Source organism: Citrus clementina, unplaced genomic scaffold (genome assembly GCF_000493195.1).
Source record: "Citrus clementina cultivar Clemenules unplaced genomic scaffold, Citrus_clementina_v1.0 scaffold_2, whole genome shotgun sequence".
NCBI classification, from domain to species: Eukaryota; Viridiplantae; Streptophyta; class Magnoliopsida; order Sapindales; family Rutaceae; genus Citrus; species Citrus x clementina.
In genome coordinates this window covers 18,783,523-18,798,275 of record NW_006262688.1, presented here as the reverse complement: position 1 = coordinate 18,798,275, position 14,753 = coordinate 18,783,523, and the positions used below count along the sequence as shown (strand labels likewise).

At 33.8% G+C, this 14,753-nt stretch overlaps 2 protein-coding genes across 2 annotated transcripts; one reads left to right on the top strand and one right to left on the bottom strand.

Annotated features, from left to right (window-relative positions):
* Positions 1 to 3,576: 3,576 nt before the first annotated feature.
* On the top strand, positions 3,577 to 7,499 carry LOC18052654 (universal stress protein PHOS32). Its single transcript, XM_006447290.2, has 2 exons — positions 3,577 to 4,348; positions 6,814 to 7,499. Exon 1 carries the CDS (start codon positions 3,685 to 3,687, stop codon positions 4,336 to 4,338), a length of 654 nt encoding a protein of 217 aa, XP_006447353.1. The 5' UTR covers positions 3,577 to 3,684; the 3' UTR covers positions 4,339 to 4,348; positions 6,814 to 7,499.
* Positions 7,500 to 7,748: 249 nt separating this feature from the next.
* LOC18052653 lies at positions 7,749 to 11,488 on the bottom strand. Its single transcript, XM_024190281.1, is given in 6 exon segments — positions 7,749 to 8,560; positions 8,667 to 8,816; positions 8,947 to 9,106; positions 9,108 to 10,202; positions 10,309 to 10,730; positions 11,223 to 11,488. Coding segments are annotated over 5 exon segments (2,070 nt in total). The 5' UTR covers positions 10,360 to 10,730; positions 11,223 to 11,488; the 3' UTR covers positions 7,749 to 7,946.
* Positions 11,489 to 14,753: the final 3,265 nt, after the last annotated feature.

Sequence of the window (14,753 nt, the reverse complement as noted above, 5' to 3'; positions counted from 1 at the left end):
TAGCAGCATTGAAGTCTAGCTTCGAAGCGTAAATGATTTAGTTTGTATGGTTTATTGAGTAAAAAAATTTTAAAACATGTTAGATGAATGGAAATTTTGATTTCCTTTACTTTTTAGAGCACTGGATAAATTAATAGTGCATTATAATTTCATTTACAAACAAATGCAATAAACCATTTAAAAAAAAATTAAACACGCCTAGATCATAATCATAAATGTTGTTACTATATCGTTATATTTTCATAATGCCATACATTAGTCATATTAAACATTGAAAAATTATTTTAGTTAAGTCCTGAAAATTTGAAAAATTATTTAAAAGAGGGTGGTACTCGTTGAAACAAAAATGATGTTAACAAATTATAATTATTTAAGTGATAAATGAGCATAAATGTGAACAAAGGTCAAAATTTCAAATATACATGATGAAACTCATGATTGAATCTCGCGAGATGTTGAGTAATGATTTCAACCAAAAAATGATATTTCAACACTTAAAGTTTTGTAACTTGCAAAAATCAATTGCATAATCAAAATGTTAATGATATCTTAATAATCTAAAGGAGTGCAAAAATAGTGTAGGACATATGTACATTCTTATTATATTTAATTATAAATCCCACAGGATATGATATTAATAATAATAACTGTAGTAATATCCAACAAGCACACAAAAAAAAATAGAGATGTTCAACTAAAATAGATTAACTAAGCTTTAATCTTGTAAATTAAAGTATTTTTGTAACTGAACTTATATCATCATAGCTTTAGAAGCATAGCAATTGCAATCCTTCTTACTTGTTATTTATTTATTTACCGTTGATGTTATGAAAAACTAAAGCAATTAATTTGAAAAGTAAAGAGAAAGATGAAAATAAATGCATAGATTTATTTTTAATATAATTAAACGCTATTAATTAAAATGATTATAATGAGAATATATATGTATAAAAATTAAAAGCTCAAGTATACATACAATCAAATTCAAAAGATTGCATGAAGTAATGAAGATGAAAAAAAAAAAGGACTTAGATTATGGACTCAAAATGTTGAAAATGATGAAGGGTTGCAATAAAAAAATTCTTAGTATTATGTGGTAAATTGATATTTGTTAAAATAGTAAGGGGTCAACCATAATTTGCCTTATTGATATTATTGTTATTTTCAACAAGTAATTTATTATTAGTAAAAAAAGGACTTGAAACATGTACTGGTAGTGTTGGAATATAATAAAAATAATAGGAACATAAAACCATTATCAGAGTTTAACAAGAGTTGAGGAGCATAACTTAAAAGTTTGAAGAACTTAACAAAAATATGATAAAGTTTAATAATAAGTCGAGATCTAAAAAATGAACTTGAAATATCTAAGTAAAATGTTAGAAGTGGGAACAAAAGTAGAAGAAGTTAACCTAAAAGTTGAAATAACTTACCATGAATTTGATAAATTCAAACGTGAAATAAGGATCTGCAAAGTAAATTTGACATATTTACCTAAAATTTGAAATTCAATAAAAAAAGTAGAAATATTGAATCAAAAAGTGGTGAAAAAATAAGTTGGAACAACTTAGCGATAACTAGATAAAGTCTAACAGGATATAGAGATATAAAAAATAAACTTGAAATGTTAACTTAAAAATTTGAAATTTAATAAGAAGAGTGGAAATATAGAACAAATAACTGGTGGAAAAATGAATTGAAACAACTTACCAAGAATTTGATAAATTTTAACGGAAAGTGGGGATCTAAAAATTAAACTTGAAATTTCCAAACAAAAAGTGGGAATTCAATAAAAAGAGTAGGAATATAGAACCAAAAAGTGGTGGAAAAAAAGTTGAAGAGGTTAACCTAAAATTCGGAAAGAGTTACCAAGAATATGATAAATCCAACAATAATTAGGGATCAAAAAATAAACTTGAAACATTCACGAAAAATACTTAAATTAAATGAAAAGAGTAGAAATATAGAACAAAAAAAAAATGGTGGAAACAAAAGTTGAGGAGCATAACCTAAAAGTTCGAAGAACTTAACAAGAATATGATAAAGTTTAACAATAAGTTGAGATCTATAAAATGAACTTGAAATATTTAACCAAAATATTAGAAATTAATTAAAAGAATTGGAATACAAAAACAAAAGTAGTGGGAATAAGAGTGGAAGAAGTTACTTAAAAGTTGAAATAACTTAACAAGGATTTAATAAATTCCAACGCGAAGTAGGGATCTAAAAAGTATAAAAAGAGTGGAAATATTGAACCACAAAGTGGTGGAAAAATAAGTTGGAACAACTTAACCATAACTAGATAAAGTCTAACAGGATATAGAGATATAAAAAATAAACTTGAAATATCAACCTAAAAATTTGGAATTCAATAAGAAGAGTGGAAATATAGAACGAATAACCGGTGGAAAAATGAATTGAAACAACTTACTAAGAATTTGATAAATTTTAATTGAAAGTGAGAATTTAAAAATTTAACTTGAAATATTCAAACAAAATGTTGGAATTCAATAAAAAGAGTAGGAATATAGAACAAAAAGTGGTGGAAAAAAGAGTTGAAGAGGTTAACCTAAAATTCAGAAAGAGTTACCAAGAATATGATAAATCCAACAATAATTAGGGATCAAAAAATAAACTTGAAACATTCACGAAAAATACTTAAATTCAATGAAAAGAGTAGAAATATAGAACAAAAAAAATGGTGGAAACAAGAGTTGAGGAGCATAACCTAAAAGTTTGAAGAACTTAACAAGAATATGATAAAGTTTAACTATAAGTTGAGATCTATAAAATGAACTTGAAATATTTAACCAAAATATTAGAAATTAATTAAAAGAATTGGAATAAAGAACCAAAAAGTGGTGGAAACAACAGTAGAAGAAGTTAACCCGAAAGTTGAAATAATTTAACAAGAATTTGATAAATTTTAACAGAAAATAGAGATCTAAAAATTGAACTTGAAATTTCTAAACAAAATGTTAGAATTCAATAAAACAAGTAGGAATGTAGAACCAAAAAGTGGTGGAAAAATAAATAGAAATAATTTACCAAAAACTGGATAAAGTTTAACAAATTATAGAGATATAAAAATAAACTTGAAATATCTATCCAAAAAGCTGGAAGTTGATGAAAAGAGTGGAAATATAGAACCAAAAGCTAGTGGGAAAATGAGTTGAAACAACTTACAAAAATGTAGATAAATCATTACTAGAAATAAGAATTTGAAAAGTAAACTTGAAATATGCATTATAAATATTGGAATGTAACAAAATAAGTAGGAATGTAACTATTTTGTGATATGTTTATATTTTTTGTACTATTTTTAAATTTTAAATTATTACAATCTTTCTCCTCATTTAATTACAATTTTAATCTTTTTTCCAAATTTTTTCATAATTTTTTCACATTAAAAACAAATAAAAATATAATTTTTATTATATTATCCGGTTAAAAACCGATTGTACCGGTTGCATGCATGTGCTGTATGAGATACAGCGCTGCATGGTAGGTTGACTCATACAATTTCCGTATTTCCTCGCTTTCAGGGACGGTTAAAAAAATTTATAAAACAAAAGTTTTCTTGTATGTGGTAAACGCTTCAGTGATTCACATTTGCCGCTTTATTCTGTTTCCCGTTACCACAAAAAAGTCAACACACACAACGACAACATCGACAATAATAAAATGAACCACCAGAATCCGGAACCGGACCGTCCTGTTCTCCCGACACGTGTCCCTCTTATGACAAACGGTGCGCAACGCAAGATCGCAATCGCTGTCGACCTAAGCGACGAAAGCGCCTACGCCGTCCGCTGGGCCGTCGAAAACTATCTCCGTCCCGGAGACGCTGTCGTCCTCCTCCATGTCCGCCAGACCTCTGTCCTCTATGGCGCCGATTGGGGCTTCATCAACAACACGGAAAACCGAAACGACGACGAAGGCGGCTGGGGAGGCATCCAGTTGGACTCAACAGAAACGGACTTAACGGCGACTAATGCGAAGAACATAGCGGAGCCGCTGGAGGAGGCGGGGCTGCAGTACAAGATACACATAGTGAAGGATCATGACATGAAGGAGAGGCTGTGTTTGGAGGTGGAGAGGTTAGGGTTAAGCGCGATGATAATGGGGGGCCGGGGGATTGGGATTGGGGCGGTGCGGAGGAGTAGTGTTGGGAGATTGGGAAGTGTCAGTGATTATTGTGTGCATCATTGTGTTTGTCCTGTTGTTGTGCTTAGATATCCTGACGATAGTCGAAGTCAACATGATTCCAGAGACGACGCTGAGCTGCATCCCGTGCCTGAGGAGGACGACTCCGAGTATCATGACTTTTCGGATTGAACTTAAAAAGGTTTGTGTTTCGAGTTTTATGCTTTGCTTGCTTGATTGAGGATTTGTTTGTAATTGCCATACTTTTGATTAATTTTTTTTAATTTAAAAATAGCCGATATTTATTGATCACCTGATCGTATGGATAGCAAGGGATTAATAGCCACTTTAATCATAGCTTGCTAACAGTTGGTTTTTGATTTCTTTGAAATTGAGGTGTTGTGATTTTTAGTACACAAATGTTGGGGGAATACTTTGTTGAACAGTTATAAACATTATTCTGCTGTGAGTGCTTTGGTATGAGTTGCCTTCAAGCAAAACTAGTTTGTTTGCATGGTAGTTAAGAGAGGTTTGTATTTTGGACATCATATGGTTTGTGTCCTGACTTTTTATTATTATTATTTTTTTTACAGTGGCTTTGAGAGTGCTTTGCTAACTGCATTTTTCTGAAAATATAATTTGTGTTGTTTGCTGAAATATACAGGATAGGGAGAAGCATTTGATTATTTCTTTCTTCCAGAAGACATTTTGCTAAAGAAAATGCTTGAAATGCTTATTCTGGAAATTTCCCATATTGTTTTGTTAATTTTGTGATTTATTCTGTTGATTATATATATATATATATATATAGAGTGTTGTTCCAATCCGGGATGCCGTTCGGGAGGGAGGCTGGTGGCCTTTGGATTCAAATTTAAAGGCCACCTGTGGCTGCACATGGTGGGCTCCACCATGTACAGCCAACCGAAAAAAAATTAAAAGAAGGAATTTGGGGCCGTTGGACTTGAATCCAATGGCCACAAGTTTCTTCCCGGATGCTGTTCTCCTGGATTGGAACAGCCTCCTATATATATATATTTATATAATGCCAACACACAATTAAACCATATGGTTTAATAGAGTCAGCTTTAAATGCACAATATAAAATCATGTGGTTTAATAACATGTCTGCACTAACTCTATGAAACTACTTAGTTAACAGCGTGTCTGTATGAAAAAAAAATGAGGGCGCCGGCATGAGAGAAGAGCTCTATATATATATATATATATATATTAAAGAAAATGTTTTTCTTTTCTAATTAAAAAATTGAAAAAGAAAATGAAAAAAAAAGACCTGTTCAATTTACTTGGAGTAGTTGTATTTGATTATTTTTAGGGAAAGAGCAGTAGGAAATAAAGAGGATCATATTGTGTGGGAGACTTTGATAGGTGAACTGATTGGAGGATATTACCAATCAAAGTAGTTGTTGCATTTTGGAACTATTTTAGTGTGCTGCTCATAATCTATGAATATCTTGAAAATTGTGTAAGGCAGTTCGATCCAAAATCATTGATTCTTTATGACTTATTTGGAAAGTATATAACATACCAGTTAGTTATGTGGAGCTGAGTTTGGCATGTCGAAGCATTTTGTAACTCCAATTGAAGTCATTTTGTTTAGTCCTGTGCTAGGAAGAATAGTGACAACACTAAAACTAACAAGGCCGTATTTAAAGGTTCCACACGAGAGGTTGAAGGTTAGGAAGATTATAGGATGCCCTGTGGTTGAAGGGAAATTTGAATCACAAAAAAACTTACATCTATCTGATCCCAAGAAGTTTTGGGTGTGTTCTGGCTCGTTGGACTTGTGGAAAGCTTAGTTAATTCCTTCATTAAGTATATGCACTTTTTTTTTTAAAGGGCTCTCTGAGATATTATGTGAACTATGCTGAAATTCTGAAGGATCTATGAGGTTTTTTGGTTGGTTAGATTCTAAGGATACATCTTCTTTTCCATTTTCATTTTCAGAGTCCATTATTATCAGCTTTACAATCATCATTTTTTGTGTGTGTGTTTTTGTGATAGATTTTAGTTAGTTTCAATTTGCTTTGCTGCTATTGTTTTGTGTACAAACCCTTAGTTTCTTGCTGTCCTGAAATAAATATGCCGAGAGAAAGAAGACATGAAAATGAGAGCAGTCAAAATTATGAAATAGATGTATTTTTTAATAACTCACTGTTAAAAGAACTAGCTGTAGAAATCCATAATTGTGACCTTGTCAATGGCCACATATTTGTGAAATCACCTTTTCGATTTGTTGTATTTGGAAGTCATTTTTTCTTTATTGGGCCTCGTAGAGTGATTTCACTTCTGCTATTCAAACTAATGGAGGCTGTTCCTAACTTCTGCTGATTTGTGCTTAAGCATATTTTAGTCAATTGCAATGATATCAAGATGAAGCAGTGTAGGATATCTGTGGTTGTTATATAAACGGGGTTGATGCTTGTAAATCGTAACCTATAGTTTTGGGATCAGGTTTAACTGGTCAAATCATATTTCTTTGATTTAGCCCAAGGGTAATATTTGGCTGCACATTCAGGTGATTCATGGATAGTATATAATTCTGAGTGTTTGGATTCTTGCATTGCCGTCATGTTTTTCTACTCTCTTTTTTTCCCCAGTTGATTTACTGTATAACTAAGGTCATATCAACTTTCATCAATGTTGCAGAATATGATCAAAGGCAACAAAGTGAAGGCTGTCGGGTATAAAGAATGTGTGCTTTGATTTATGCATATATGTATATAGATATCTATATATATCGCAGGTGACAAAATGGCAATGTGTAATATCTGCCCTCTCAAAGTGGGGGTTTGGTTCGTTAACTGTATAGTATTGTGTTTTACTTTCTCTGGGATCTTTATAGTTTTACCACTGCATAATACTACCATGTAATGTATCAGAATCAGGTTTTGAATTTTTGGTTTGAGAAATAACACAGCTTTTCAAAATCAAATAAAATTTCGTCATTGCATTTATAAAATGTAGCACCCCGTTTTTGTAGTATTATACGTTGTTTTTCTCGCAACTAAAATGAACTATGAAAGAACCCTGCTGGTTACACAAACTCTAAAAATTGAACATGAAAACGCAAATTCTGGTCCGAAATTCTAATACATTGTTAAAACATGCCGAATGTATACATGCCTCTGCGTGGAAGAATGGCCAACAGCGAGGCAATGGAAGAGTAGCAGCATGCATATGGGCATGGTGTCATAGACAACCAACCAGCCAAGCTGCACTAACAGGCTTACGTAAAGTAAATAAAATTATGCGAAAACTTTTGCTTCTTCCTTCCCTTCTGCTGGCAAGTAGCTCTCCTTTTTTCCTGCAGTTCCAGATTCCCTCTCCATGCCCATTTCTATTTAGTCAAAAGCATAGGAGTTTCTAACAAGTCAGAAGTCTGCTATGAACATAGGAGTTACTAACAAGTCAAAAGTCTCACATACAACAGCAGTTCTGAGTCCATGACAACAAACATCTTAGAGTGTCTCTTAACTAGATGGCTCTAACATTATTTCATTGAAAAATAATAATAATAATAATAATAATAATAATAATAATAAATAACAATCGATTCCCGAGTAATACTTGACATCACCAGAAAAGCAAAAACACAATAAAAATGAGCTATTCAAGGTCACAAATTAAATGGAAGAATGAACTTAGAAATGAGTTGCTCAAATATATTTCAAGTGTGATAATGCCAAAGAAAAAACCACAACCAAAAAAGGGAAATGCACCAACCAGATGTTCAAGGCACAAAAAAACATCTTAGAGACTGCATGCTCTAGAAAAACATTTTACAGACCACCTCCCAGCATTTCTTCACTTCGACTCCTGCGCATAGAAAACTCTGATTTGAGGTTCAGAAGCCTGCTACCAGTATCAAAATAGTTATGCCGATTATTAGTTGTTGCTTTAGTTCCAATTGGTGGCAGGTGTGCATGCCTGCTCCTTGACTTTTTTGGTGGAGAGAATGCGGCTTGACTTTTGCGGCCATGAGTCGATAAGGATGACCTATGGGTACTCTTCCTTGCAGCTTTGTTATCTGATCTAAGGCCACGATCAAACAGATGGGCACTGATACCTAGCCGAACTGACCTATCAGAAGCATCCTTCAAAGTGCTAGCTTTCATTGGCTGCCGGTTGAAGTAAACCAAATGAGGAAGAAGGCTTTGTAGATTTTTCTTCAGCTGCTCATCCCCTACATTCTTCTGTGCAGGGTTTCCTTCCAAGCTAATAGCTTGCAAGGAATTGTAATTAGCAGCAAGTTGACCCAGGCATTTAGCTGTAGAAATTTTGTTGAAACGCAGATCCAGCACAGTCAATTTCAAGAGGCGGTGAAGACCCTCTACCTCACTTATTTTGTTTCCAGCCAAGTATAACTCTTTCAGAGAGGAACAGGATGCCAGACCTTCCAATAAAATTAGTCAGAAGGATGCGTTAGAAATAGGAATACAATGAAAATAGGACAGCTAACTGTCTGTCAACTTGTAATACAGCACAGGCCATATACATACCATGTCCAATTCTAAGTATTCGATTGTAGCTCAGGTCGAGTACACGGAGGCGGGTAAGTTCTCGCAAGCCCTCAATTGTGGAAATATTGTTTTTTGACAGATTCAGTATATGAAGTCCTCGAGGAAGAGCACCAGCAGTGATCCTCACTACAGGGAGTAAAAAGGACAGGTAAAATAATCAACAACAGCTATACTTTCTTGGATTTGGGTTATGCTAGTATAGCATAAAATAGATGATAAATGCACAAGGATAGAGCTGCCAATAGATGTGCATTCCTTATAGCATTTCCTGACAGATTAAGCCCCTTTAGGCTAACAATGCACTAAAGAAAAGGGGGAGGACAACCAAACCCATGATTTGCAGCTTGAAACGGTTGGGCGCCGAGGCACCTCAAAAAAGAGATATATTTTGTTACAGCTTCCATGCCAGCAGTTACCTTTACCATCCCCTTTAACAGCAGTTGAGCCATTCAAGACTTTAGGATCTCGCTTCACCTGATCATTAGAAACAGATGTTTCATCTGATTCTTCCAATGGGCTGCAATGTTGAAGATCGTTAACCCACTCCTTGATGCGCTTAATCTTAAAATGCTTGCTTGGCAATTTATCCCACTGCTCATGCAAGGATTCCCCTTGAAGTTTTTTCACAGAATTCTCATCTGGCATCACCCAATCTTTTGCTAAAGCAGAATAATTACAAGAATCATAGCAGTCGTCAGCCCGGATCCCCAAATTTGTTTTTTCCATTTTACACATATAAGCATATCTTTCTTGCTCTTCCATAACCTGTCCGTCAATGTTCTGAACTGAAGTATCTTTTTCCCACATGCCCAAAATTTGTAGATCATCAGAAGATCTGGAACGAGGAGCAAAATGTTTAAGAGTAAAGCATTCTTCGAAAGGACACATAAAACCTTTGATGTTAGGCATAGAAAATGATTTTATGATCAAAGGAGGGGTATAGGGCATAAGGCCTGTATAATTATCAGCAGAGTCACCATGACCAGATATTGGGGCATCGTTTTTATCTTCCTTCTCTGAATTAAGAGGATCTCCGATTGAGAATATAGATTCATTATTAATATGAGCTGACATTAAGTGTGGAGCTTTTTCATACTCACTGGGTGGGCTTACAACCGGATCATTTCTGCCATTTTGTGTTGTCTGACCATTTTGGTCATGGGAATCAGAAGAGAATCCCTCAGTCTCCTCTTCTGTATCATTTTCACCAGGATACTTCCCCTCCCAGCATAATCGACTTCCAAGAGACTGACTCTTTTTCAGCCGCCCCAACTTACGGATTCCTACGTCATTTTCAGAATTGATTATGCCCGTTATTTCGTCTGATTTCCAGACATGTTCAATTGAGGAAGAACTTGCAACATGCTTGGCATCGTCATTGATTTGAGTACGTCCAGGAGTACTTAATAAAATTGTTTTTGCATTCAAAGAATTAGGTGAATCTTTCATTGCCTGTATTGCTGCGAAGTCGTCCAAACTTTTCCGCATTTCCTCAACTGATGGTTGAACTGTTTTCTGAGGGAGAGGATAATAATCAGGAATCAGACATACAAATGAAAAAAAAAAGTTCCCAGAGAGATTAAATCCAATCTCAGGAAAACAAATTGATTCTTCCACTTACCTTTGGTCTCTGGGAGTAAGTTCGAGTACTGAAGCATGAAAATCTGACCATTGTAACAATACTGACCAGAGCTACATCGAAACAAGACCTTTTTTGTTTAAAAGAAAAAAAGAAAGAAAAAAGAAAAAACTATGTATGAACAAATAAAGACCTAAGAGGCAAACTGAGGTCTAGCTTCTGAAACTTAGCAAAAGGTGACCTTAGCCATAATCAAGCGACAAACCCACAGAAACACGACACAATCTCCAAACATGAGATGACCTTGATCTTCTTAAAACAAAGAGCAAAATTATTCCCTCCTGATCACCCCACACCCACTTAGAGGTGCGAGAAGCGTTCAAATATGCCTCAGCTGCCAGAGTGAAAAAAGGTAGTTTCCAACCAGGAAAACCCAATCCCTAACATGAACAAGAGAGTTTAGCCTGTCAAAATGAGAAAAGAAGACAACCCTTTTAATCCATTGATCATCAACAAAAGTATACTGGACATTTAAAAGCATAACTATACAAAGAAACACAATAATCTCATAATATTTTGCTCAAAACAAATGAGCATTATTAACAGGCTTAGCTTTTCCATTTTGCTATTGTGTTTCTCTAAAAGAAACATACATATTCATGAAATTGTAATAGCTAAATTCCAAAAGTATCTATCGTTTCCTTAGCTTTATGTTCACTTTTCAATACTTCACATATATCTATCAGGTACAAATTGGATTAATGACCCAGATAGATGTTACGATAAGACAACATACACAGATCCAAATTTATTAATAAAACAAAAACAACCCGTAGGCCGTAGCTTAATAAATCCTTTTTTTATCCAGAATCTTTAACAAACATCAATAAAACTGATTCCAAACAATTAACAAGAACGATTTTAACAGCCAAAAATTATTTTAAAAAAAAACTGACCTCTCTCCAGCCAGATTTTGTTACGAGAAAGGCAACGTGATAAACGAAAAACCCAAAACAAGTTTATGATTTCGTTATATCAATTGGCTTTAACGGTGAGGCAAAAATTAAGCTTTGAAAAGGCCAGCCAACCCTACGTTTGAGTTTTTGATTTATAACCCAAAACAACGGCCCTGATTTATTTATTTATTTATAATTTATATTTATTTTTATTTTTATTTTATTTTTATTTTTTGGCTATCCTTTTAGGGGCTGTGAATAAAAGATAATTTTTTTGTGTGAAAAAACCGAAAAGAAGTGAAATTGAAGAAGAAGAATTTGAATTGGATTCGTTTATTTGATATTTTGTTATTTTTTTCCTTAGAAAAAAATGAATGGAAGGGAGAGAATTGCGTTTGCGTGCGCAGAACAGAGGAGACTTTTGTGTGACTTAGAAGAGAAGAGCGGACTTTTTTTTTCTCTCTTTTTCTTTTCTTTTTTAGTTTTTATTTATGCTCCACCTGCCCTACCCTATCCATGTACATCTACTAAATCGTATTTATTTTATTGATAAAATAATATATTAAAATCTAAATTCTATCCAGGTAAAAATTTATTTCATTCATTTAGTTTTTGTATTTTTAAAAATACCTCAAAACATTGATATCCTTAAACTATTAACATCTTTACTGTTACTTTTTATTTCTTTTGACTTACTTTTAATATTTTACCTTCTTACAATAATTTTTTTTATAAAATTAATAAAAAGAAAAAAATTAAATTATCAATTTAACCCCAAAAATAAAATAAAAATAAAAAGAATATATATTAATTTTTGTGAAAGCTACTTGTTTCCAAAAAAATTGATTGTAAAAATAATTAAATTACCTATTTTTTGGGACATTAGTAATAAAAAAATTAATATATTCATTCCTCAGCAGTGTGTTACAAAAAAGTAACATATATTAATTTTGTTTCTATTTTATTTTTTGAGATTAAATTGATAATTAATTTTTTTTCTTTTTACTAATGTCCAAAAGCAATATTGTGAGAGGGTAATATTGTAAAAATAAACCAAAAGCAACAAAAAGTAAGAGGAAATGTGTTAATAATTTAATGTCGGGGATGTTTTGAGGTATTTTTAAAAATATAGGAACTGAATAGATATTAACATCAAAATATAGGGACTAAACGAGATTTTATCCATTCTATCCTTTTTTATTTTAATTGAGAGGAGAATCATGCAGTTAATGGGCTAACCTAAATCATATTTGTTAACAATAATGTTATTCCAAGTATTTCACTATCACTAGTGCTTTCTATTAAGATTAAGATGGGTCAAAAGGAAAAAAAATCTTTCACATATGCATGTCATAATTCTATGGCATAATTGTACATACATGTCTGATAAATACAAGAGTTTGCTAAGTGAAAATCACAAGTAATGAATTTAATATTGAATAATCTATATTTCATCCTTAAAAAAAAGAATGAAAATCGTTCTCGTCATAGGATGAGTTGAATGAGGACCAACAAGATTCAACATCAATAGATCCCCCAAATAGCAGTATGGATCTTTCTAGCGGGATGTGACAATTGAAGACAATGATGATACATTAAATTTCATCTTAAGATTTCTATTGTGTCTATTACATTGCAATATCACAATGGATGCAAAATGTTAATTATTTGCTTTTCAGTTCTCCTGATTTCATTCCACTTTTCATATTGATCTCCCCCCTCTTTAGCTTGCTTCAACCTCTTTACTAGCTCCTTCAGCTTCCTATCTCTGCCACCAAATTCTTCTTGGCTCCAAAGAATTAGTTTTGCCATTGATCTTTTAGCAATATTTTGAAACATATGGACAAGACTTGCCTCGGTGCTAGTGTGCTATTTAGACCACACCTCCTTCACAATGTTCCTACATGTTTCATAAGAGCTCCACATGTCTTCATAATGGATTCTAGTGAAAGTTTTCTTCTCATACACTAGGCTTCTCTGTCTCCCTTTAATCTCCACCATGACTAGGTTGTGATCAGACTCCCAATGAACTAAATTTGTGGCCAAGTCATCATAAAATTCAGTTTTCCACCCTTTATTACACATAAACCTGGATATCAAACTTGGTCCAAATTGCTTGTTTGACCAAGTAAACAAGTATCCTATGCTTCCTAAGTCAAAGAGCTTGCAATAACGAACAACGACTCTAAATTCAGCAATTGCCACAACATTTCTATCCAACCCTCCACTCTTCTCATTTAAGCTAAGGATCTCATTAAAATCTCCAAAGCATAGCCATGGGAGAGTAGACATACCTACTAATCTTCTCAATAGTGTCCATGTATGTTTTTTTTGGCTTGCTTCAGGGTGCCTATATATCCCCTTGCCTCTCCAAACTTTATCTTGTGTGTTGTGGACTTGGAAATCAATGTGGTGCTTGCTGTAAAAGCAAATTTGAACATCAATATCAGCTCTCCACATGAGAACTAGACTTTGACTTCTTCCAACACTATCTACACCAAACAATTTTCTAATTGCAACTATTTACTTGCTTGTTTAACTTGTTCAGTCTTCAACTTAATTTCACAGAGAAACAAAAGTTGAGGCTTGTATAAGTGGAGAATTTTCTTTACAGCTAGGCGCATTCGAGGATTCCCCAAACCTCGAACATTCCAACTTATAAGCTTTATGGCTATCGGCAGGGCTGTTCTCCAGCCTCCGCCGATAAATTTTCAATAGACATCTCCTCATTTTGTGTCGAGACATGCATTTCTTCCTCCCACACTAGTTTGAGCTTTGTTGCTGGAGAGGATATTTGAATCTGGTTTGCCCGCGTAACCACTGGACTCCTTAACTTCAGCTTTTTACATTCCCGGCTTGGTCTTATTTGATCCCTCATAGCTCTCTTTAGTGAGGCCGGCCCAATAACACACATTCATGTCACTGCCCTTTCTCTAGCTTGTAACTTCCATTTTTTTCCTTTTAACTTATGTATTTTGGCCAGAGGTGTGATTCACTCCAAGTACTTGTTTGCAGCCCATCTTTTGATCTAAAGTTTCAGGGCCCAACAAGCCCATTGCCTCATTTCCACCATTCACTCCATTTTCCCACCTCTTTTCTACATTTTTTCTCCCTATAGTTTTCTTTTCTCTAGGCACCTTCCCCATATCTGTTGCAACTACTCTCTGAATTTGAGCTATAGCTTGCACTATATTGCCATATTTAATTAATGAGCCCTCACCTACTCCTTCCACTTAGCTAATCCTCATTGGCTTTATGTTCCCATCCGTATCGGGTTGGTTTGACCCAAGTGCATTCTCTTTTCTCGGGTTAGGCTAACCCATTTCTTCACAAGGTTGCTCTTAACTCACATTATTTTCTGATGCTGCGTTTATGCTCTCCATCGCTCTTTATCTCGATTTTGCCTTATTCGGTCTGCTTTAGTTTGTGCTTTCATCCTTGCTCCAAAGGCTAGTTCATCATTTGGCTGCCCTTTGTAGTCAAGACATTCTTTGTATTGATGCCCAATTATTCCACAGTAAAAATGGAACT

What these genes read in the sequence shown, in the direction of transcription:
- LOC18052654 (XM_006447290.2), top strand. Translation starts at nt 3,685, where the DNA reads ATGAACCACCAGAATCCGGAACCGGACCGTCCTGTTCTCCCGACACGT.